The sequence below is a fragment of the Nannospalax galili genome, unplaced genomic scaffold (assembly GCF_000622305.1).
Source record: "Nannospalax galili isolate Female #2095 unplaced genomic scaffold, S.galili_v1.0 scaffold626, whole genome shotgun sequence".
Taxonomy (NCBI): Eukaryota; Metazoa; Chordata; class Mammalia; order Rodentia; family Spalacidae; genus Nannospalax; species Nannospalax galili.
Window position 1 is genome coordinate 95,881 of NW_008354396.1, and position 27,050 is coordinate 122,930.

General features: G+C 34.5%; 1 protein-coding gene across 4 annotated transcripts in view; it reads left to right on the plus strand.

Annotated features, from left to right (window-relative positions):
* The window catches only part of Nectin3 (nectin cell adhesion molecule 3), a 134,440-nt gene that overhangs the window by 49,775 nt on the left and 57,615 nt on the right, over nt 1-27,050 (plus strand). For 3 of the 4 annotated variants that reach the window (XM_029555250.1, XM_008851612.3, XM_029555251.1), the window contains exons 5-7: nt 8,210-8,361; nt 25,054-25,192; nt 26,082-26,166. In XM_029555250.1, the coding sequence (XP_029411110.1) occupies nt 8,210-8,361; nt 25,054-25,192; nt 26,082-26,166 (376 nt within the window). Of the gene's footprint in view, nt 1-8,209; nt 8,362-14,404; nt 16,185-25,053; nt 25,193-26,081; nt 26,167-27,050 lie in introns of those variants that run through there. The other variant, XM_008851610.2, reaches the window with a different exon arrangement.

Here is a 27,050-nt window from a genome sequence, read left to right on the forward strand (position 1 = left end):
TAATTCCTGCATTTTCCATTCTTGTGATTTCTTAAATTTTTCATAGTCTTTGCTTGAGTGGTCCAGTTCGTCCACTTTATCTTATAGTCTTGATACTCTGTTTTCCATTTCGTTCATCCTATTGGTGAGGCTTTCTCCTGCCGTTTTTAATTGGCTTATGGAGTGTTACACTTCGTTGTTTATTTCATCCTGAGTAGTCTTCAATATTTCTAGCTCTTTTCTGAATTCATCCAGAAGTTTATCCGTCTTCCTTCAGCTCTTTGATTACCTTGTTTGTGTATTCTTTAAATTCACTGAATTCTTTTATCATATTCATCATTGTTCTTTTGAGTTCCATGTCCTGCATTGTCTCTAGGGGCTTCTCATTGTGCTCCTCTAGAGGATTACTGGTATTTGGTGGGGATATGTTATTTTGGTTTTTCATGTTATTATTTTTTCTCTGTGATTTTGACATGTGAATTTCTTTTGTAGTTTCTGACTCTTGTGTGATACTCGGGCCTTCAAGTTTAGTTCTGCTTCTTTTTTTGAACTTTATGTGTTTGTGGTTTACTTTTTGGGTATGAAGAGCTGGTTCATCTAAGCTTCTGGTTCTCTCCTTTGATTTTATGTTGTCGTGGCTTTATTGATTTTGTCTTCAGGAGTTCCGCGGTGGCCCAATTCCAATGTGGGTCAGAAGTGTTCAGACTTTCTCCTTAGGCCTGGAATGTTCTAAGGATTATTTTGGCCTCAGGAACTTGGGTGTTGGACTGACCTGAGATCCTGGCCATGGCCGTGACATGCAGGGATGCAAAAGTAGATGGGGTGGGAAGAAGCCCCAAGATTTCCCAGGGAGTGGATTGAGTAGCGTGTGGGAAGAAGCCCCAAGATTTCCCAGGGAGTGGATTGACTAGGTGGGTTGTACTGGATGCAAAGGATCAGGAAGAAGAAAGGTAAGCCTTGGAGCCCCAGAAAGAGACTGTCAGCCCCAGAAAGAGGCTGGCGGGTGTTGCAGGACCAGATAAGTAGAGGGAGGTGAGGGTGGGGCCAGGTCCAGAAGCAGCTCTTGGGGCCCAAGGAACGTACTAAGTTGGTTTGAGTGAAGAAGATCAGGAAGCAGTATTGGTTGCCCAGGTGTCTGGGGACCCAAGACTAGGAATGGCACAGGGCCCAAACTAGGAGTAGAGAACAGCGGGGGAGATGGAAGGGCGAATGAGGCTGGGGGAGTCTGAGCGTGGAGGGCTCCGCCATAGACTTACCCCAAGAGAGGCCTGAGGGTAGGAGAGTAGGCTAGGAGATTTAGCCGGTGGTGCAGGTCCAGGGAAGCAGAGAGAGGTGAGGGCCGGGCGAGGCCCAGAAGCAGTGCTCCTGGGGCCCAAGGAAGGCACTAAGTTGGTATTGGTGAAAAGGATCAGGAAGCAGTACTGCTTCCCCAGGTGTCTGGGGCCCCATGGCTAGGAATGGCACAGGGCCCAAACTAGGAGTAGAGAATAGCAGGGGAGATCGAAGGGTGAATGTGATTGGGGGAGTCAAGGCGCAGAGGGCTGCGGGATAGACTTACCTCAAGAGGCCTGAGGATAGGAGAGCAGGCTAGGAGAGTTCAAGTTTTGTTTTTTAATGAATGCAGCTTTAATGCTGAAAGCCAGATAGTGAATGTTCTAAAGTTTTCATAACATAGCCTTGTGTCTCAGGAGCATGTGGACATTTAACTTGGCAGGTTTAAAATAAATGCTTAATTTCATAACTTGTTTTTGATAGAATTATGTGGGAGTAAGAAAATACTGTATTTGGTCATATTGAATTTAGATAATTTAAAAAATAAAGGTACTGTTTTACTTAAAGGTGGAAAGCAGTCATCAGTTAAGATGTCTGTTTGACAGACTGTTTCAAGAAAATCATGTAATTCCGGTTTATTAACCCAGTATTTAATTAGTAGTTTTTAAAAAAAAGTTTTGTTTTTATTTAATTTTCATGTATTTTATACAGAACATCTCGATCATCTTTATAGTTCGGTCCCCACTGGTACCCCCCACCCCGCCACCCCACTGGAGCCTATATACTCTTATACTCTGTCATCGCTGTTAAGGCCCACCTTTCTAAGTCAGTGTCCCCACAGAGGTCTAGTCAGCCTATTTAGAGTCTTTTTTTTTTTTTTTTTTAGGAATTTCAGCTCTTCTTCATCTAGCTGCAATCAGTTGCCAATATTCCTTCAGATAAGATTGGGGTCTGGTGTTCATTTTCCCAGTTCTATGCGGGGGTTTTTGTCTGCCTGAGTTTGCATGGAACTTGTGTATGCTGACACCATTGTCACAGACTCATATGAGCTTGTAGGACTCTGTTTCCATATGGTCCTGCACCTCCTCCCTCGCTTTTATAATCTTTCTGTTTCTCTTTCTGCCATGGTTCCTGAGCCTTGGGTGATGAAGTTTAATAAAGGGGTCCTGTCCAAGCATTCCTATTAAAATCAGGAACCAGCAAGGTTATCTGCTATCTCCACTCCTTTTTAACATAGTACTTGAAAGTCTTGCTAGAGCAATAAGAGAAGGAAATTAAAGGAGCAGTAACTGGAAAAGAAGAGGTCAAATTATCCCCTTTTGCAGATGATGTGATATCTGAGAGACGTCAAAGATTCCACCAGAAAACTCATAGAAATGATTAATGCAGCTTATAAAATTTATCTACAGAAATCAAAATGTGTGCATGTACACACACACACACACACACACACAAGCACACACACACAATCAGAATAAAACCTAACAAAGACATCAAAGATCTCTCCAATGAAATTTTTAAATCTTTAAAGAAAGAGATTGAGGAAGACACCAGAAGATGGAAGGACCTGCCATGCTCATGGATTGGAAGAATTAATATTGTAAAAATGGCCATCTTACCAAAAGCCATTTGTAGATTCAGTACAGTGCCAATCAAAATCCCCATGACATTCTTTACAGAATTAGAAAAAAAAAACATTCTAAAATTCATATGGAAGCACAAAGACCCCGGATGGCCAAAGCAGTTCTGAGTACAAAGAGCAATGCTGGGGGGAGTACTACATTTGTAGATTTGTATTTTAAATGTCAGTTAGTCCCTCTAGTAATTTTTTCCCTCGTTAGTAGTAGTACTTCTTCCAATTTTATGAGGGTGTAAACAGTAAGTATAAGACATGCAGTAGGAGCGTAGAAAATGTTTAGTATATGCTAATTTTTATTTTAAAAAATTAAAATTTTAAAGAATTTAAAGGACTTGAGTTTTTGTCACCGTATGATTACAATATAATTACAAATTTGATCTCAGGTGCAGAGAAAGTTTTTAAAGATATACTTCATAATAATTCCTGTCCTCCTAGAAAAACTCACCTGTTAGGAACCAATGCTTGCAAAAATTTTCTGTACAAAAATGTCTCATGAGGGTTGTGTATTGTTTAAATATTTAACAATATTTTTGTCTATATCAGTGCAAAAATTAAAAGTTTAGCATCACTAATCTGAAAATCCAAAATCTAGTGGGCTTCAAAATTTTGAATGCTCACACATTTCAGATGTTTGAATTAGTGTTTTTTTAAACCAGTAATGTCTGTGTGAATGGTACAAAATAAAAAAGTTAAAAAATAAAATAAAACTTTACTCAAGTAAAAAAATATAAAATGCTTATATTTCCAAGCTGTTTCATTAAGTGATACTCAGTCTATACACAAAAGTTTGAGAGATTTTTACTGGCTGTTTTTCATGCAAAACAAACCATGTTGCCTACTTTCCAGTATTGATTTGCTTTTTTCTAGTCTTCGGTTTTATTCCCTTTCTAATAAGTTGTTGAACTCCCACTCTATATTTTCATTATTTAAAGTCAATACCAGATTTTACCCAATTCAACAGCATACCAACAGAATAGAGTATAGCACTAGATAATTAAATGAGTAAATGAAAATTTGGAAAAATTGTGAAGTTTTGAAATTTGCGTAGTCTAAATTATAGTAGTTTAAAACCTCGATTTTCTTTATTTTTACCCTTATATTTTATAGATAAGTAATTTGTGTAGTTTTAAAAGTTTCAAACTAAACACTAGTTTGATATTTTTTATATTAGGTTTGAAAAGTTATGTATTTAGTTCCTTTTTAGTAAATGGTTTTAAGAGTTCTTATGATTTGAATTAAATGGTTTACCTCAATGGTATGACAAATGTACCTTTTTAGCAAAATTAACACAGTATAAACACTGTCTACAATGAGTTACTATTTTTTTGTTTGAGGCAGTGTCCTATGATGTAGCCCTGGCTTGTTTCCAACTAAATCCTCCTGTTTCTGCCTGCCAAGTAGTGAGATTACAGGCATATGCCACTATGCCTGGATTACAAAGTTATTCTAGATAATAAAAAGGTACTTTAGTTTCTTTGTAACAGATACCTACTTTACAAATAAAATAATTTTATAAGTAGGTCCTTATTAGTACCTTAGAAATTGTTTGTATTGGGTAAAATATAGATCTAGGCTAGTATTAAGTTACATTCTGTAATTATAGTATAGAAAATGCCAAAACATCTTACATATTTAAGTGAGAAGACTTTTAATAAGGAATTTATAGAAACATTATTTGTGTACTCATAATTCCCTGAGAATTTTAATTTCTTAGATATGTCATCGAGAAAAACTACTTTCTAGTTTTCTGGATGTGATGCTTAAATTTTTTTTATATTCGCCTCCATTCATTGAAGAGAGAAGCTTCTTTGATTACACCTGAGCATAGTATTTGTCTGTGGGTCTACAGTGACTATACCAGTTTATACTCCTACCAACAATGAAGAAAGGTTCCTCTTCCCCACATCCTTGCCACCATTAGTTGTCATTTGATTTCTTTGTGATTGCCATTTTGAGTGCGTTGAAATGGAATCTCAGAGTAGTTTTAATTTGTATTTCCCTAATGGCAAAGTATGTCTGTTAGCCATTTTTATTTCTTCTTTTGATAATTCTGTGTTCAGACTGTTCTAGTTTCAATTCTAGATATTTGTACGGCAGCTAGAAACCATGACAAATTAGCTAAGTAATAGTAGTAAGTCCCCATCCAGGGCCTATGTCTGTCCTTCTCAGCCATGGCTTTTTACAATGAGGTATCCATTGGCAGAAATGAATTCTCTCTTGTGGAGTGGGCCTCATATCCTATGAGAGAGTGGTTGGTTACCTCCATGACATTCATCCTACTGTTGGACCTGTGGGCACATCTTGTCTGGCAGGTTGGTAAGATGCTTTTTTTCCTCCACCACCTTGCATAGCACCTTTTAGCACTATGAAAGCTAACCAGCAGGCAGGAAGCTCCAAGTTCAGTTCCAACTTGGTTTTTCTGTATCTTGTAATCAGAGTGTATGGTGTCTTTGGCAATAGGCTCTTAATCTAGTTCTTCTGGACAACCAAGAGGAATGGCAAGAGCCTATATTGTTTGGGGGCCTCTAGGACCTTACTGACCAACAGCTCAAAAGGTGGTATCTCATTTTTGTCTAATAACTCATAGTTTTTAGGAAGTATATTGTCCAGTCCTGCAGGATAATTCCTTTCTAACTCACCGTCTCTCTCTCTTGTTTTAGCTTACTAATTAATAGTTCTTCATAGGGCTTTTTAATAAACACTTCATTTTAGGTTAACCACCCCCCCCTTCCTCTCCATCTCCTCTCACCAAATGTGCTTAAACTTTCCATCCCTGGTATCCCCTCTCTGTTTTCGTATTGGCTATGTTCTGAAACTCCTCCTGCCTTAAGGCATCCTCCACCCCAGTGGCCCTCTTCTTTTCTGGCTTCTATAGGAAATATACAAATCTGAAGAGTCAGTGCTAGTATCTATTATAAAGGAGAACATGGACTATTCTTTTTTTCTGTGCCTGGGCTACCCCATAATTGTTTCCAGTTCTTCCATTTACTTGCAGATTTCATTATTTTTCTCTATAGCTGAATAAAAAATTGTGTATATGTATCACCAATTGTTAATGTGAATAATCCAGGGATTCCATTTCCTAACTGTTGTGACTAGAACAGCATGAACAGGCTGAGCAACATCTCTGTAGTAAGATATAGAATCCTTTGGGAATATGCTCAGGAGTAGTATTGTTGGTTCAAATGACAGATCTATTTCTAGCTTTTTGAGGAACCTTCACATTGATTTCCGTAGTGGTTGTATCAGCTTACACCGCCACCAAGAGTAAATAAATATTCCTCTTTGCCCACATCTTTGCCAGCATTTGTTGTCATTTCATTTCTTTCTTATTTTTTCATTTCATTCCTTTTCAAAAATATTATTTGTGTATGTAACTTGTATACTTGTGGGGGTTTTTGTGCACCATGTATACAGAAGCCAGTGGAAGCCAGAAGAAATCATTGTATCCCCTGGAACTGGAGTTAGAGGTGGTTGCTACTTACCATAGGGGTGCTGGGATCTGAACCTGGGTCCTCTACAAGAGCAGCAAGTGGTTTTAACTGCTGAGCCATTTTTATAATCCCTCATTTCTTGATGGTAGCCATTCTGACTGAGGCGAGATGGAATCTCAAAATAATTTTAATTTGCATTTCCCTGATGGTTAACAAAGTTGAACACTTAAAAAAATGTTTAGTAGTCATGTGTATTTCTTCTTTTTGAGGATTCTCTGTCTAGATTGTTCTAGTTTCATCTCCATTGCTATGGTAAAACACTCTAAAAGCAACAAAGGAAAAAGGCTTCATTGCCCTGTATTGGTTACATTCCATCATTGAGGGAAGTCAGAGCAGGAACTCAAGAAGTGACTTGAAGCAAAAACCATGGAGGATGCTGCTTTTCATGTTTAGCTAGCCTTTTTATACAACTAAGGACCACCAGCCTAGGGGTGGTGTTGCCCTCGGTGGTCCTCCTATACCAATTAACAGGACAATTCTCTATAGGCAGTGCGATCTGGGAAATCCCTTGAGACTCCTTTTTAGGTGATTCTAGGCCCTATCAAGTTGACAGTTAAAGCTAACCAGGATGCAGATCCATAGCCCATTTTTTGATTCAGTTATTTTCTTGGATGTTTGATTTTTGAATTCATACTAATTCTCTGTAGGAATGTATAGCTAGAAAAGATTTTTCTCCAATGCTGTGGGCTTTCTTTTGCAATCCGCAAGCTATTTAATATCATGAGGTTCCATTTGTTGGCCTTGTTTCCTGAGTACTGGAGTCCTGTTTAAGAAGTCCTTACCTGTGCCTATATATTCTAGAATATTCCTTTTCTTTTCATCTAGCAATTTCCTAGTTTCTCATTTTATCTTGAGGTCTTTGATCCATTTGGAATTGATTATTTTTTAGGGAGAGATAGAGGGATTTAGGTTCTCTCTTCAGTGAAAGGTGTTGAATACATACACTCGTGACTACTCAAGGTGCTATGAATAAGTTGACATTTAAGTCTCAGCAGGACATTAATTAACAGGACATTAATTTTACCCTCTCCAAGGCTCAGAGAAAATCACAGAAGAGTAGGTGGAAAGAATATAAGAGCTATAAGATAGGGAGAAGTGAAATGCCATTTTCTGGACCTGATAGAACCGATGCAATCATGATCTCACAGTTAGTGGTGGCCCTGCAGTGGGCCTGCACAATGGTCTGGGCTTGCCAACAGTCAGTCATGGGCCAGGAAGGGGCTCACAGGATCCTGTTCCCTGCCCCCTAAAATATTGTTTATTGCTGGATTTGGAAGGAAGGGAAGACACTTAAAAATGTTTAGTAGTCATGTGTATTTCTTCTTTTTGTCTTCAGTTGGGTAACCACTGATGAGCCCACCAGGCTCCAATGGATAGTTCTAAACCCCCGGCTACACAAACAGTCCTGGTTAAACTCAGCAAGTCACAAAATGAAACAAAAAGACATGAATGGGGAAGGGGACTTACAGGGAAGAGGACTGATGGAGGTTCAGAGATGGTGAAGGATGACAGCAATGAGAACTCGGTTTATTCATGTATCATATTGTCAAAGAACCAATTTAATAAAAACTATTAAAATATTTTTTGTCATCTTCCCTCCCATTCAACAGAATGTTGACCTGTCTAATTTTCTAAAAGAGTAAGTGTATTAAATGGGCTTCATCTTCATTAAAATGAAAATTTATATTCTTTCATCCCATAACTAATATCAAAAGGATATGGATTATTTTGATAGTATCTTAAGAATGTAACATCTTATTTTAAATAATTATCAGTAATTACTACTTGAAGCCATTTAAAATAATGTATACTTTTTAAAATCTAGGTTGGATGGACAATGGCCTGATGGCTTATTGGCTTCAGACAATACTCTTCATTTTGTCCATCCACTGACCTTCAATTATTCTGGTGTTTATGTCTGTAAAGTGACAAATTCCCTTGGTCAAAGAAGTGACCAAAAGCTCATCTACATTTCAGGTAAGCTACTACCTACTTCCAAGCTGGGTTACTTAAAATATTCCTATAACAATTACAATACACTACTATGCAGTAATTTAAAGTAACCCCATCTGAAATATGTACGTAAAGTGGCAATGCCAAAATGTATATACAATGAATTTTTTAAAATTTCTTTTACTGGTAACATGCTTTTCTAAATTCTTGAACAGTGTTTTTTCTTCTCCTTGATTGGCTGCTCTGCATATAGTTGTTTGATAACGTGGGATATTAACTTTGTTAAACTGGTTTATTAAATAACATTGCTTGCCATTGAAGATGGGACTGCCGTTCTAGGTACTGAGAAGTGAAGCAGGAATGTACTGAAAGTTTTGATGAAGCAAAATTTAATGTTTTTATTGTCAGTTCTTAAGCCCTTAGGAATATTGACTTTTTCTCATACTTGTTTTACTATGAATGTTTTGTTAATTTGGTTCAGTATAAATTTGGACATTTACAAAATGTAAGTTCAAAACCTATATTTTAAAAAATAGGTATAAATGATCAATGAAGTACCCATTTAAAATATATAAAATATTGTGAGTGGTTTTTAATGACTGGAAGGATATAACAGCCTTCCTGTCCAGCAAATGGAAAATGAAGGTGAGAGAAAGAGCACTTGCAATGAGGTTTGTATTATGTCATGGTTATTAAGGTTTCCGATCTCTTCAGATGTGAGACTACATTGTAAATTTTAGAAAGACTTCATACTTGCTTAACTGTTATATTTCAGTGCTTATGTGATCCCTCATTTTTGTTCATAATACTGGCTACAATATACTTAGATGGTCATCTATATACTTATCTGTCCTTGGAATTAGAAGCGTGTGCTTGTTTTGTTCACCACTGCGTATTCAACAGTGAACTCACTACTCAGCACACAATAGAGACTGTTGTTTTCTTTTTGTGTAATACTTCCAGAAGACTGAACACTATATATCCCTAGCTCTTTATGCTACTAACAGTACTTTGGTGGAAAGTTGATTAAAGTATACAGGTCTCTTCCTCTAAAAGACTAGCCAAAGTCAATATGTATTTAAAATTTAATTTCCCAAAGACTTTTGCCTTTTGTTCCTGCTGTACAGTTTCATGTGGAATATAGTAAATCTTAGCTCAGTATGTCATAGTTATGTCATCTTTATATATCAAGGTTCAATTTGGGCTTTCTTACATATACTAATTTCATTTGGTGATATCTATCTCAAATTTATACCCTTTGCCATTCCCTGTCTTTGTTGTTTTTTGTTTTTTTTTTAGTATTCCTGACCTGTTTTTCTAACTGCCTATTTGTGCTCATTAACTATATGTAGAATTTAAATACACATTAAAGCTTCCCTGGTTCAAAATTGAGATTCATCCTGACCGTTCTCCTGCCTCTGACATCAACCCTGTTTCTCTGTCAGCCTATCCACTCAGTTATTTGTGATTCTATCCTTATGTTCAAGGGACAGCTATTTGTAGCAACCATCATTTCACTTTTTCTCTAATATTTTTCCCAGTTCATCAGCAAACCAGTATCAGCTCTCCCATATGTTATACGGAATGTTACTTACCCTGCACCTTTTCCGTTGCTACTACTTTGATCTAAGCAATCAGAACTCTTCCTTCACTATGATAATAGCCATCCATTTTCCACATTGAATCTGTCACCATTCAGTCTTTAATCAAAAGAGCAGTCAGTTGTCCTTTTAAAGAGTGCACTATATCACGTCACTCCTTTCCTTAAAACCTTCTTTGAACTTCCATTTATCATAGTAAAAAGCAAATCTTTATGGTGAGTAGGTGCTGTGCATGCTCTCTTTGACATTGTCATCTATGTCTCTTGCTCACTGGCTCAGCCACACTGGCCTCCTTTTTCTTTGAACACAACAGGTATGCTTTTACCTCAGAGTCTGTGTTTGCTCTGTCTGCTGCCTGGAGTGATTGCCACAAGGTTTCTTTATAGCTCTTCCCCTCACTCCCTTTAAGTCTTTTCCAAAATGTCACCTTTTCCAGTGAAGTCTGTCTTTTTTCGATGACTATTTTAAAAATTGAAAATCCTCTCCTCACCCTTTTACTGATGTCTTTCCTCCTTTACCATATTTTTCTCTTTCTCTATAGTATTTGTCGTCAGTGTGGCATATTACATTTTTTAATAGGCTTGTCTATTTTTGCCCTCAGTAGAAGTTAACACAGGGCAGGAATTTTTGTCTGCTTTAATAACGGCTATATTCCTGCCATCTACAGTGACCTGTGGCATATGATAAGAACTCAGTACATATTAATTGTATGAATGAAAAATATTTAGTTTTAGGAAAGAAGTAACTTCAATTTTTTTGTTAATGGAACTAATGACTATACTCTTTTAAAATCTCAAAATCATTGGGTGTGGTGGCCCACGCCTTTGATACCAGCACTTGGGAGGGAGGCAGAGGCAGCCTGATCTCTGTGAGATCTAGACCAGTCTGGTCTACATAGTGAAATTCAGGCCAGCTGGGGCTACAGGGAGACCTTGTCTCAAAAAATCAAAAACAAAACAAAGCAGAAAAACAGTGTATCAAGTGTTATAAAATGGTGAAACAAATTTGAGTAAATATGAAAAATCATTTAATTTCGTCCAAGTACTTCTGAAATACTTGAGATATACTGTTATCAAGTGATCAAGAATTAGAATTTGCCTTTCCATCCAGATTCTGTAATACTGGGGGATACTATGGCAAATTTAGTTAGCTTCTTTAAGAACTTCTTGTGCTGCACTAAGTATCCTAAATATGATGTTACAAAGGCTGTGTTTAGTCAACCTGATTTTTATCAGGATAAGAGGCTGTAATTGACACAGTAAATTTCACATCAGTGTTAAATTGACATTTAAAAATTTTAGAAATAGCTTTGAAAAATATGTACAAAAAATGTACCTTATGACAAGTCTAAAAGTTTTATTTGGAAAAATAGGGTGTTAGAAGCTCTGAGTGAAATAGTTTTTAATTTCCTTGCATGTTTTCCCACATCGGTAAGCTTCAGGTTTGGGACAAAAGGTCACTCACTGGCTGTTGATGTGCTGTTCAGCTTCAGTTGCTGCACTGCACTCCGGCACAGTGTCAGCCTCATGACTCTCCAGTGGCTCTTTATCCAGGACTAACTGACTGCTGGAATTGTGTTTGTCTGGCTTGTTTTTTGCTTAATACTTTTCCTTAACTGATACGTTACTTCTCTGAAAAATAGAACATATTTTGACATTTCAGATCAGTATACCATGTCTAATATTCTAAATCCTCTACAAAGTTGAATTTCAGATTATTAATTTTAGGATTCATAAATAAATTCAAGGATCCACAGTTAGCAATTTTTAACTTTAAGATATATGATTTTGTTTATTTAAGCGACCTATATATAGTCTAAAGAAATAAAAGTCAAGGCTGGAGAGATGACTTAGTAGTTAAAAACTCAAGGGCTGCTCTTGCAGAATACCTGCATTCCGTTCCCAGGACCCATGTGGTAACTAACAACCTTAAGCCATTCTGGTTCCAGGTGATCTGGTGCCCTCTTCTGGCCTCCGAGGGCATTGCTTGCACGTGGTACACTTAGATACATTCAGGCAAAAGACTCATACACAGAAAAATAAAAGTAAGTTTAAAAAAGAAAACTAGCATACTTAATTTTTTTAACAGGGTAAACAATTGGATAAACTATGCCTTGTAGTTACAAGGACCTTTCTGGATGGACTGTTTGTTTTCCCATTTGGCAGAAGTAATTACTTAGCAAAACAGAATTAAAATTAGTCATTTGGGGTGAAATATAAGAGTCTCCTGTAATTTATTAGATTTTTTATTATCTTCTCATTTATTACATATTCAGCAAAGAATATAAGAATGTCTGAAAAAATAAGGACTGATGTTGTGATTTTAAATCAATATAGATAAATAGCTATTGGTGATTGTTAAAGCCTTGCCTTCATACATATACCTTGACTCAGTCTAAATTTTTTGAAGTATGCGTTGTCATTTGCCCATTGCTTAATATATAAAATGAAGTGTTAGCTCCTTATGGCATGATATTAAGAAGATGGCCATGCTACTTTTAACACTGGTTAAGGAGGAGGAGAATGAATTGAAATTTTTTTCAGGGCTGCTAATAAAGCTAGATATCATAAGTTTTAATTTTTTGTTAGATTTTTCTGAAATTGTATTTTTTTTAAAGCGAGTAGATGAAAAATAGGAATACATTTGTATTCATATAAGAAGTTTTCAAGTAGAAATTTAAAATGCCAATTCTTTTTTAAGGATACATTATAAAACTATTTTTGTATTTTTTACTTGATAGGAGCACAGGTATATGCATTGCTCTAAGAAAACAAGCATATTAAGAGCTACCCAAAACCTTAAAGTCTTTGTATATACAAATGCATAAATTATAGTTCATTTAGGTCCTTTCATATAAACATACGCCTCCATTTTTCTTTTGGAATTCTCTACTCCCTTCTAAAAAATACACAGCTTGTCCTATAGGGAATCTAAGTTTTTGTCTCTTTGTTCAATGTCTGGGTTCTGTGAAGCTGAATTACATGCAGCCTTACTACTTTTAGAGTCCTTCAATTTCACAGTTGTTTTCTTCAGAATGAATTTGCTCAGCTAGTGATTTTTTTTTCTCCTGAATTAAAACTCTTCCTCAATTCACATACATACGACACTTCAAAGCACCTCACAGGATTACCTATAATGCTAGCTTAAAATCATAGGAAATTAGTTATACTGTATTTGTTAAGTTTTTTTAATGTACTTGCTAAATTTTTACCATATTCTATACATATGGCATTCCGTGATGAAACCTGTTTCAGTAAGTATTTTTCTTTAGCTTGTAATATTAGAATAACTTACCCCATGTAGATTTAGTATTTTTCTAACAATCATTTTTTAAAAGCTCTGTCAGAACTACTCATTTAAAAATTAATTATAGGAAATTACCATTCAGGTCATTTATTTTTATCTATGAAAAACTCAAAAGTTTTAAACTCATCCTTAAACTCTAGAATTTTATATAACATGACCTACAGATATTTACTTAATGAATAATTAACCAACCTTTAATTTTTACTATTTATGTTTAGTTGCTTTTTAATATTAATGACCACTCTATAATCTAATGTCAATAAAAAGGTTCATTTGCATCTAATATTTAAGTATTATTAGAATGTTCTCTCTAAAATATTAGCTATTCTTTTTGAGACTCTATGCTAAAGCAATGGCATTTTACAAATATAGTTGAAATTCCTTAATTTTATAAATGTTCAGATATATTACCCATGGAATATTAAATGTGATGTTTTCATTACAGTATATCTTTGTGTCTATTGGTCTCATTTGATAAAAGTCCTTTTGATTGACACAATTCTCAATATACTTTTTAACCTTTGAAATTACTAGATGACCCTTACCACATAGATCCTTCGTAAGAATTTTGAGTACTTTTATTAAAGAAAAATATTTTTGAGAGAATTATTAAACCAAGAGCTTATATTACTATGCCCACTTAACAAGATTCTATAGTTTTTCATTCTTTTAAAAGATAAGTGCAGATCTTACACATTAGGTAAAGATGTATATTAAGAAAACTTCATTTTTATTCTGTCATTTTATTTCCTTGTGCTACTGGCTAAGAAAATATACATTTGAAGTACTTAATTTTTTGTATGATAATTCTTAAGCCGGGTATGTATAGACCAACTAATAATCTACCTTGAAAAAATAACTTGTTCCCTAGAGCACAATATTACTCATACTTGGAACTGAATGACTTAGGATTTACAGCATAGGTTTCATTCTTTTCACTTCATTGGTAACTGACTAAGTGTCAGTTTTGTTATATATATATATATATTTAATATTTACAATTAATACTACCTTCTAATCTTAATCAAATTAAGAATGAAAAACTATTGTTACTATGAATAGATACTCATTAACTGCTGTCATTTCAACTGCTGCTGGATCAGCCTACATTGACATTCTTTGCCTTTCTGTGTCTTGTCTATCTTTACTGTTTCCATCAGATCCTCCTACTACTACCACCCTTCAGCCTACAGTTCAGTGGCATCCCTCAACTGCTGACACCGAGGAGCTAGCGACAGAACCTAAAAAGTTGCCCTTCCCATTGTCAACTTTGGCAACAATTAAGGATGACACAATTGGCACCATCATTGCTAGTGTAGTGGGCGGGGCTCTCTTCATAGTACTTGTGAGTGTTTTGGCTGGAATATTCTGCTATAGGAGAAGACGGACGTTCCGTGGAGACTACTTTGCCAAGAACTACATTCCTCCATCAGACATGCAAAAAGAATCACAAATAGATGTTCTTCAACAAGATGAGCTTGATTCTTACCCAGACAGTGTAAAAAAAGAAAATAAAAATCCAGTGAATAATCTAATACGTAAAGACTACTTAGAAGAGCCTGAAAAAACTCAGTGGAACAACATAGAAAATCTCACTAGGTTTGAAAGACCGATGGATTATTATGAAGATCTAAAATTGGGAATGAAGTTCGTCAGTGATGAACAATATGACGAAAATGAAGATGATTTAGTTTCCCATGTAGATGGTTCTGTAATTTCCAGGAGGGAGTGGTATGTTTAACAGCCACTAATGTGACTTCACTGTGTACAATGTTTCATTCATACTAGTTGGTCATTTTCAGATTGTTCATACTTTTTCTTGAGGAAGAATAAGCTTTTTCAAGTTGATTTTCAAGCTTTTTATATTCTGATCTGACAAATGAAAATGTAAAATCTGGGTTCAATGTATCTGAGCTGCTTTACAATTTTTTTTCACTGCTGTACTACTGTCTCAAGATTTAAATTCTAATGCAGAGTGCTTTATTGGTCTGAGGCACACAGGTAAGAAGAAATGTCAGCGCTAAATGTATGGCTTTTTTGGTACAAAAATTAAAAAAAGAAAAAAACGAAACTACCTTGCCATTGTGTATTAAATGTTTACCTAAGACTATAATCTCAAGTATAACATTTGTGTAACATATACCTCTCAAAATTTATCACCACTAAATGGTACTCCATCAAAATTGACAATAAAAATAATTCAGTAGATGCTTACATATTTTTTAGTATACTAAAATTATCCTGTTGGAGTATCTTTCATTTTCAAACATTATTTTCTGTTTCTATATAAATGGAATCTTTACCTCTGCATTTTAATGAGCCTTGCCATAATTACTGTAGAGTGGCTTTTCAAAGATACTTTGTTGCACTAAAACTGTGGCAGTAAACTCAGTGAATATATATTTGTGTGGAAGAGCATAATTACCTGGTCAATATTTTTGTCCAAAAATAACATGCAAGAATAATAAAATACATGCTTCCTAAACATAATAATTATAATTTTTCATCTGTTGAAGACAGTTCTTAAATTGTTTTGTGAACATGGTTTTGGTACGTTAAGCATTAACCTATTTTAATGCTTTGTTTCCTAAGTATATGAATAGTAATGAAAATATGGTACACAGATACAGTACAAAGAGGACATTTGATTATATTGGTGTGCCAGATTTAGACATGAGATGTTTCAGCCAGAAATCTATACAAAGAATTTTCTAGTCCATCTTGTTTTAGTTATTTAATGTTGATGTTCAAATGGGTAAATGTACAAAATATCAAATAAACTTGGAAGCTTGGGGTTTAACTAGAAAATTCTGAATTATAGACCCAATCATTGATAACACTTAATGATGAATATTGGAAATCCATCCCATTTTTCTCCTGAATGTATGTATGTGTTTCAAGATTTTTTTTCACAATTAAAACTGGAAACATATCATGAGATTTTTTGGGGGTTTATTTTCTTTGTTTCACATAGTTCATTAAATATAGTCCAATATCATGTAACTCCTGAGAAATGTTTGCTAAATCTTCAAATGTGAATCTTCTTTGTATGGAAAATTGCTTCTGCAGTGGCGTTCTATGAAATTGTGATAATGACAACTGTTTTAAGACCCAAAGAATGTTTTCCTCTTGATTCATTAGGAAAAAGACTGTAGAACAGGTGTCTTACCAGGGCAATGAAGATGATGTTATGAAGAGAATCATAATAAAGTTATTTTTTATGAAAAAAGCAAGTTAGGTACTCTTTTAACTCAATCACCCACTGTCCTAATTCTTTCTCAGTCCAAAAGATATATTATAGAAGACAAAATTATGACATATTCCTAGAATATTACAAGTAGTGAAAGCTTTATTCTAAGTGATGATACACTAGTTTTCCTTAGCAGTATTTTGTGAAAATTAGAAGTGCTACCCTAACATATTGTGAGACAGTAATATCAAATTAAGGAATACAGTTAAGTTCACCAATATCTTGTTTAAAATGTCTGTATTTTAATATAGTTAATCACTTGTATGCTAGGACTCATTAGAACAAGTCATTGGAAAAAAATTTTTGGTAATAATGCACTGTGATTAAACTAACTTTATCTTCATTTAAATATCAGTAATGATATGAACCACAAGAAATGCAGGTCTAGAATTTCTTTCCATGAAAGATGCAAATTTACTGCTCTCATTAAAAAATTTTATTTTTAGAAACAAGGTTTTGAAATGCTATATGAGTCCAAGCAGAATGATCACATTTAGGATTCTGTATGAATCTTGACTATAATCTGAAAGAAATTAGTAATGTATCTCAAGAACTATATTTCAAAAGTTCAAATGCCTCCTTACTGATGAAGAACTTCCTTTTATTTTGTGGTTATGTAGCTAGGTTTTTGTGTTTTCTTTGTTTTTGTGGGAGAAGGCAATCTGGAAGCCTACAAAGCTGTATTTAGTATATTCCATATCCATAATCTTGGTAATTTGACATACTGAAAGGTTTCCAGTTTCTAGAAATCGTACACTAATGCTTGAGACTTTTGGAAGCGTTTCACTGCTGTGTATTAGAGCTTTATGTATGTGTACTGTACACAGAGACTTGTTTGTGAAAATGCATAGTCATATTAAATAAACATTTTTTAAATTCAGTTTTGAATACCAGTAATGGGCAGAGCTGATTGTTAGGTGTGTAAAAATCATAGTATCTTCTTGGAAAATATGAAAGATTATTTTTACTATCATAGAGACCATATTGACTTTTATTTCTTTCATGTGTTTTGAACTGCTTTTACATTTTTATAGTTTAGGGTTCTTTTCTACTTCTTATTAAAATATTTCAGGAGTGTAAATATTTTTTCCTTTCATTTTTGTTAAAATACACTAAATTTCAGTAGGCTAGAAGTTAACTTTAAAATTTGGCCATATTTGAACAATTTAATATTTAATCATGTGCCTGATGGGTAGGGGTAGGTCTATATGAATTAAAGATTTTCAGTAGTATTGCTTTTGATTAGTCACCCATATGTGAGAGTTTTATAAGAATTGTAGGAATTAGAATGTCTACATGCAAATATTGACAGAAGTGTAGCCATTTTATATGCAAATCATCTTATCTGAGTGTGTTAAATAAAGAAAGTATGCAATAGCTTATTTACATGTGGAAGTAATCTATGTAAAATATCAGAAAGGAAGAAACAGTAGACACAATAAAATTTTAATCATAGAGTTGAGAGTATAAATCGACCCCCCCACACACACACACACTTGTTCCTTAGAAATGACCTGTTGACAAAAGCTGTTTCTCAGATTTTTTTGATATGCTGGTTTTGGGTTTAATTTTAGTTTTTAAGCAATGATATTTTTCTTTATTAAAAAAAGAAGTTACTTAGCAGGTGTTAGCCCCAATTGCCGTGCAATAAATCATGAAATAAAGTTTCTTTTTTTAAATTCTCTTTAGTGGTATAATTCTAGAATAAAACCTTGGTTCCATGTTTTTTTTGTCCTCATACTTCCTAGTGTTTGTGTTTCCATGTGCATGTATGCATAGCCTACATTTTAATTCATAATGAAAGTGCATTGAATCATCAGAAATTATCAGGTTAAGGATAGAGTTAAGTAAACTGATGGTGCCTATGAGTTGACATGTTAGTCACTATAAAAGTTGATTTTAACACACTTTAATTCATACACTTCTAAATGATACTCAAAAATATTTGAAAATTTGCATCTTCACTAACATGCAATGTTTTTGTCTCACTTTTTCTTAAACAATACAGTGCAACAGCTAGTACATACAATTTACATTTCATGACAATATAAATGATCTAGAGATAAAGTATAGGAGGATATGTGCAGACAGATTATCTTCACATAATAAATTGCTAGGGATTTGCACGTCCCTGTGTTTTGGCATCTTTAGGATGCTGGAACCAATGTGTATGACATTATTTGGTTTTTAGTTTGAAATTAGCACATTTTCATAGATACTTATCTTGTTATTTAATGGTGTTTATTTGCTGCTTATGAAATGTTTTAAATAGATGTATCACTGTTTTGAATTGTTTATGATCACTTTCCTGTTATTTTTAATAATGGTGCATATTTTTCTAAACTACTATTGAAAAAGCAGGCATATTTAAGTAGCATACAATTTGGAATGTTTACTTCACCAATTGGTATACCAATAAAAATTTATTCCTAAAAGAGTCTTTAGAATAATGTCAACAGTATTCCAAATTCTAAGCGTTAAACATGGTCTTATCACATACATCTGTTTTCTTCTGTTATACCATTTTTTTATGTATGGACATGGACATGGGTAAAGGTTAGTTTCCATCAAGATGGAACTAAACATCATTTTACAGTTGTTGTTTTTTTTTTTTTTTTTAATGTATATATACCTGTAGGGGTCATTTCTTTTCTTGAACTTTGGCAGTAGTTAATGCATGTTTCACTTTGGAAGGGTAAAGACGTTTCAAGTAGGAATAAAGTAGTAGTTTACTTGACTTTTAGAGCATTGCTCATCCTGGCTGGGCATTATGAATGACAGACTGCAAGTGAGCTCAGAAATAGTAACATTCAAACAGAAGTAGTCCCTAAAACTTGATAATAGTCCAAAGCTTTATTTCCTTACATGGATAATATTTCTTTATAAAAATGGTGCCATCTGAATAGTGAGAAATTTCTCAGGGAAAAAAAACCTACCTGTGGAGTCTGTTTTTTTAATCTATGAACTTCAATTATTGCCAGTTCATTGTCACTCTTGTTTAATTTTAAGCCCTTATACACATCACCACTCCTGCCGTTACTTCATTTGGAAACAAGTCATTTTATAGCTATGTAAGATAAGGACCATTCTACACAGCAACCATAGTATCTTTATTACACTATTTATGAATGTTTTAATGTCAAAAAGTGTTCATATTTCTGTCATTTTTTTCAGTCTCAATGAGATTCCAAGTCTAATATATATAGTAGTTGCTAGAATGCATTTTTCTATGTTCTGGCTCTCAAGCCTGCATTTTTCTCCTGTCTATTTTTAGAATAATTGCTTTGTTTTCCTTTAGTTTCCCTGTTTGGATTGTTTCTGTTATATTCCGTATGCATCCCTCTGTGTTTTTATAAATTGACAATGAGATCTAGAGCATTGGTTGGATTCATGTTTCATTTTCTGAGCAAGTTTATTTCATAGGTGCCAATATATATTCTTCAGGAGGACTAGGTTTTCTGCTTTTGATGCTAGCAACCATTTGGTCCTTAATGCCTAAGATATATTAGCAGAGAGCTTACTTGTATCTAGATGTCTTAACTGTTCTTTTATCATGCAATGTGCTTTGATACCTGAATAATTCTGTCCATGTTTCTCCTTTGTCTAAAACTTCCTTTCCCCCCTTTTCCACATTGGGAGACCAGTCCATATGCAAAGTCTAACCCTAATGACAGGTTTATGAAACTTTGTACTTTAGAATTAACAAATACACTCATAATCTTTTCTATCAACTTGTATCTATCATAAGTTTACATTTTATTCTTGTTTTTACCTGTCTTTTGTAGATCAGAAATTTGATTGTATCATCAGCTAAAATTTAGTATGTATTCCAAGTTTGTTGTATGTATGTATTTTAAAATAGGCAAAAATGGAAATTTTAACTCTGATAAAATAATATTTTAAAATGTCAGTGTCTTTGTCACTAATTATTTGGGGAACATGATATTGTCTCACTTTAAAATTAACCTAATTTTTCACTAAAATGGAATTTTTAAAAAAGATTAACTGCTTTATTTGGAAAGCCTTGGTTTTTAGAGATGTTTTTTGATTCAGTAATTCTAAAGGCCTTATTTCATGGTTAGTATCTGTTGATAATGTGGTTAGTGTCGTCTTTCTCCACAGCAACTACATTCATATGGAAAGAGTACATTGTTAAGAACTTAAATGATTTCATCCCAGCTACTAGTTTGAGAGCTTACCTTTATACACAAGAGGTTTATTTTTCAGTGTCTTGCCAGTCACAAACTCACTTGTACATTTGCTGTTTCCAACTCATAGGTTTACTATGAGTTTAATTGGTATTGAGTAAATGTAATCTCTTCTAGTTGGTCTCCTGATACAGTAGAATTATTTTTGGCTGATTTCTCAGAACTCACGAGGTTGTCATGGTTTTAGTTCATAATGAGACTAATTGATGAAAGTTTGTATATAAGGAGTCAGATGCTTGTTTGTTATATCTGCATTATTATATCATTCTCATCCTTTTGCAGGAATAGCATTTACTAGGAATAAATGCTTACCTAAATATATGTCACAGATGAGTTCTGCTAACCCCACTTGGTCAGGTGCTCACCTGTCACATGGGACATCCTTTATAGTTTTTAGTGTTGAAAATGAATACTGACCCCACCACTTGAGCTCCCAGAAGTCGCACATGTTGATTGTCCTGAGATGTAACATCTATGTGAAGGGGTTGAAGGGTACCTCAAGTCATGTTCTGTAACTTTCCACTCCTCCCCATGTGATACTGTGGAGCCCCGTGTGCATAAGGGGAGACAATTCATGCATTATATGCTGTTTACTGTTTGTTTTTATTAAATACTTTTTTGAGGGAGGGAAGAAGGGGAGGTTGGCTGAGAACTGAGCTTAAGGCCTCATATGTGCTAGGCAAGCACTCTGCCATTGAACTGTATTCCCCTCTATTAAATGTGTTTTTAATGGGTGCTGTTTTTGTGCATGATTGGATCATTCATGTTTTATGACTACTGTAACCTCATTTTGGGCTGTTTGTCTTGGAAGGACTAGTCTGATGTATGATGTATGATTCCTCGTTGTGGTCCTAGCGGTATCACAATGCCTGGTACATGTTAGGTGCTTGGATGAGAGACAGACCTGAGCTAAATATGGAACTTAAAAAATGAAAGATGAGTTGGATAAAATTTTGTATAGATACAGACTTTGTAACCATATTAAGATCAAGGGCCTAATAAAAATGAGGAATGGAGGGATGACAGTAAAACTCAGTAGTAGAACATGTGCTTGGCATTTTCAAGTCCCTGGGTTAGATCCTCAATATTGAAAAAAATAAAGGTTATTTGTGGGGAAAATTTTGATAACAATTATGTATAGTACAGAAGTAAACAAAAGATGGGAAAATAAGTTTGTACATCATCAGTATAAAATTTGAATCATATCTTTCAGAAATGAATGAGATATTCATCTGATTAGCTCTCACTTTCCTAATTCATTTGTATCATTGATAATAAAAATGAAACCTTAATTCATTTTAATATCCATAATATTTAATATATGCATGTTTACCCAAAAAGTAAAGTTGGCTATGCATTAAGTTATACTGGTTTGTTTTTAAACACTTGAACACGTCTTAGGAGATGTGCACATGATACCTTTAATGTTAGGTGGTATATTTTTGCTATATGGGAGATTGCTATTTCTCTGTTCTTAGAGTTGAGTTTCCAGTGTATATGAGATTTTGTAGCTTCTGTGATAACCGCAAGCTGTAGTTTTTAAAAATGTGCATACCAACCTGTTGGTGATAAATATGGTAACACATGTTTCCTGATACTTAAAACATTACTAGATTTTTCAGAACATCTCCCTAGGTAATGTTACTTCAAGTCAGTTACCCTGTAAACAAGCTTAACATTTAAAAATGCCAAGTTTATGTACATTTGCACACTGAACCTTTTCCCTTGTAATGTGGTTGTAACAGTCTATGTAGTGTGTATGTATTTATGTGAGATGTGGGAGAGGCAGTGTTGGAACAAATTCTCAGTTTTCAAAATACTTTGATTTGAATGCAAAGTATTCTTTGAATCTCACACTAAAACACTTAAAACAGGAATATTCTTTAATATGTTACATCCTTTTTCATTAGAAGAGAAAGGAAATAGGAAATGCAGCCTATACATGTATTTATCATCACTTTTCCTGTGAAAAGTAGATGTTGTTTTTATAATCTGTAGGTTTAAAAAAATCTTAATTTTTACTTACTATATTCGAAGAGTAATCTGAGCTTTTGAAAATCACTTTTGAAAGTACAACTGTAAAATCCTATTTCATTGTAATTAAGAACACCCAAATTCTGTACACTTGAACAAAAATGATAGGGCCACTTTACCCTTATCAGAAGAAAATTTCTGTTAAAGGGAGACATTTAAAAGAATGTGTAATAAGTAGCAAATTTGGCAAGTGGAGTTCTTATTTGTGCCACTACCTAGGTGGTTGCTTGGTCAACCCCCTTAAAAGTAGATTTCAGTTGGCCTATTATTAAATACGGAGTAGATTCATCTACTTTTAATTGTTAGGCCCAGTCTCTGAAAATGTAATTTATGTAGAATAAATGATTCCACACCCCCTTTTCACACGTGCTGAGAACATTTGACTGCACTGACAAGGTATTCAATTTACCACATTCAGATTGAGATGCCAGAGATAATGAGTGATGAACAGCAATTGATAATCTCAGTTTGTATTAGAAGTGAAAGTTATATAGTCTGATAATAATTGTATGGTACTTCCCAGTATTGCTAGATTGTATTCATTGACAGTTATTAAAATGGGTGGTTTGCACTAAAGGGTGTAGGGTGTAAGAGTTTCAGTCTAGAATGAAGCTATTGAAATGATCCACTAATCAACTCTATATTGTTGTTCATTAAAGAAGCTTAGTTTGGGGAAGAAAGTTTAACCATGTGAAACCCCATATGATTTACACTTAAAGATAAGCCAGGCATGGTGGCACACGACTTTAATCCCAGCACTTGGGAGGCAGAGGCAAGCAGATCTCTGAGTTCAAGGCCAGCCTGGTCTACATAGTGAGTTCCAGGACAGCTGGGGCTACAGGGAGACCCTGTCTCAAAAAGACAAAAAAATAAAAAATAAAATACAAAGATACTGGGACAGTAGGTAAAACATTTCATATCTGCTAGGGCATTTTGCTTTGTCTGCTCTGAATAATAATTACAAGTATTTAAGAGAGATGTGAATAAACCAACTTAATGTAAACATTCTCGTAGGTGAACAAAAATGCAAGTCTGCATTTACTATTGCCCCCCACCTGCACTCCAAAATCCAAAATGGGTATGCGATAGAGCCTTACCTTGTCTCCGCTAAGTTTTGTTTTCTGCTGCTCTTTATCTGAATGTCTATGGGGAGATTACTTTAAAACTGTCTTCATTTATAAACTACCACTTTCATTGTCTTAATTGTTAGAAGAGTAAAATAAAATCATGTAGCTCAGTTGGTAGAGTGCTTGCCTTAGCATGGACAACATCCTGGGTGCATTCATCAATACCATATGGGCATGGTGGCATCATACACTATAATCCCAGGAGTTAGGAAGTAGAAGCAGTAGGACAAGTTCATGGTTATCTTTGGCTACACAGCAAGTCTCAGGTTAGCCTGGGATGCATGATTCTCTCTCTCTCTCTCTCTCTCTCTCTCTCTCTCTCTCTCTCGGCTCCTCTCTCTCTCTCTCTCTCACTCTCTCTCTCACACACACAGAGAGGGGGGTACCTTACTAATCCACAAATTTGAGCTTCTGTATTTCATTTGGCGAGAGTGCTTAAAGTAATACATAGAATGATTGGTAATTTATTTGAAAACAGTGAATTGTTTAATTCAGTGATGGCATTTTTTATGAAGTTATGAATGATAGTAACTAAAAATTTGTGTGAGATGCTAACTGCTATATTGAATCCTTTCTCAACAAAGTGTGTGGGTGTAATCTAGGAAATAAATTAGTATGCAGTTTTATGAATATGTATATACATGTAAATATAGCCTTTAAGTATGTAGGAAAGAATTTCTGTTAAGGTGTCTACTGTTTTGAAATATTCTACTTTAAAATTTTTTTTAAAGTTTGACAATATTCAGTGTCATTTTTGTATTGTACTTGAGCTATTGTATGCTTTTGTCTTGTTTAGCCCTGAAGGTTTTTTCATTCTTAATTTTAATAGTTTCTTTTTTGTTTTAATATAATAAAAATGGTAAGTGTCTATATTGGTTATCACCCTTTAGAATGAAAACTTAAAATTATTTTCATCTTTTTATCTTCTCTAGACTTTGACTATAGAAAATATATTGATTGACTTGAGGGTGCCTGATTGTGGATATTCTTATTCATAATTTGAATAAAGCAAAAAATGGAAGGCTATTAACATAATGCTACTAAAATTAATGAATTGAATTTGGAATCCACTTAGCTAATTGTTGAATAACATACTTCAATCAAATAGCCACTATACTGAAAATTAAAGCCTGCAATTTCGAAAACTCTTTAAAGTTGTTTGAATAGCCTAATTTTTTGATGTTTTACAGATGTTCCGCTTAAGCAGACTTCATCAATAGCTGTGGCTGGAGCTGTGATTGGTGCTGTCCTGGCCCTCTTCATCATTGCAGTCTTTGTGACTGTGCTGCTGACACCGCGGAAGAAGAGACCAGCCTATTTGGACAAAGTGTAGGTAACGGCTTTGGCCCTTGTTCTGTACTCTGTCAGTATCCTGATTGCCTTATCTATAACTAAAATGCAAGTCCTTTCCTACTTACGTGTACCTCATTTGATGGTGTTGGCAATAGAATAAGGTAACTGCCTTGTGAACTGTCAAGATCTATGCCAGTGGTCGTACGTCTCTGTATTCTGTTCTTATATTGAGGCATAAGGCTGGTATTCAAAGGATATATTTCCTTTTAAATATCAGTTTTGGAAGTATTTCCAAAATATAATGTGATCTTTTCAAGTCACTTTAAGATGCAGGGTTTCAAATCACTTTTGTGACGGAGGAATATGTAATAATACACATATTTGGGGTTGGAGAGACCACTCAGTGATTAAGAATACTACTCTTCCAGGGGATCAAGTTCACTTCCTAGCACCCATGTTTGGTAGCTCACCTCTGCCGTCTTCTGGCCTTTGTGGCACCTGCAGACAGGTGACATTAAAAAGTTATACATACATAAATTAAAATGAAATCTTTAAAAAATAAATAAGACATATACCTATTTAACTATCTTTAAAATGTTTGTCAGAATAATCAAATGTGAAAGCATGCCAAAGCTAAGTAAATTGATCATGTGCAAGATGATTGGATAATTTTCAATGCTTCTATCAGAATTGCTTCTTTAATATAAACAAGTTTTGTATTAGCATTAGAAGTAGTTCTGACTTTTATTTTCTATTTGATAGATAAAAGAAATAATTAAGGAAATTATGTATTTTTGTAATGTGAAGAACTACCCCCCTACTCATGAAAACCTTGTTTTGGTTATCCATGGTGTTCCCCCTCTCCCTCCCCTGTTCCCTATCACAGTGTGGCAGCATTTACTTTTGTTTAACATTTTTAATACAGGATCGATCTTCCACCTACACATAAACCACCTCCTGTGTACAAGGAAAGAGCTCCAGCTTTGCCTGAGAAAGACCATCTGTGTCAGGTATGTGTTCCTTAGTATGCTTTAAGTCATCTAAACTGTGTTTTAAAACTCAGGCCAGTCCCTGTAATCCTATCACTTGAGAGCCTGGAGCAAGAGGATCAGAAGTTTCAGGCAAGCCTTAGCGACCCAGTGTGTTCTAGGCCAAACCTTGTTCATTTACAAGAAAATAATTTAATTTGTAAAACTTCTATGCCATTTGTATCAATTTTTCAGGGTTGCCGTTATCCAGTGTTATGTAATTCTTAAGACATCTGAAATACATAAATGATTAAACTTTGTGCACAAGTTAGTAAGTTATGGACAGTGTAGGTAAGATAAATTGATACGGCAATAAACTTTTTACTAAAACCTTGTGGTTGAAGACTTACTGTTAATACAATTTTAATGACATGCAGATGTATTGTAAAATTGACATTTTTTATACAGGTAAGTAGATAACCAGTATCTTTGGTAGAGTGTTATAAAAAATCTGCTCTCCTTTGAGTGCTGTATATTTTACTTTTGTTTCTTTTCAGTGTCAAGGTCTACATTTTACCATTTTTTGACATAGCAACAAGTGGTTTATGTTCCAATTTAAAATCTTGAAAATAAATAAATATTGATCCTAATGCTACATTTGTGTTGACTTTTAACATCTCTCTTGGAGTGAGTTACAGTTTCATGTACAAGCATTGATTCAACACTTAATCCTGTGCTCTACACTTGGATTACTAATTTTCCGTGATGTTTGAGAAAGATTAAACAAAATACTTGAATTCTTTTTTTTTCAGCTGTAGTTTTTGTTCTTGTTGTTTACTGTGTTTTAGTTTGTTTTGTTGTCTTTTTCACTGTTACTCATTGTATTGGAGATTCTAACTCCATATTTGGGATTTGCCTATGAAGTA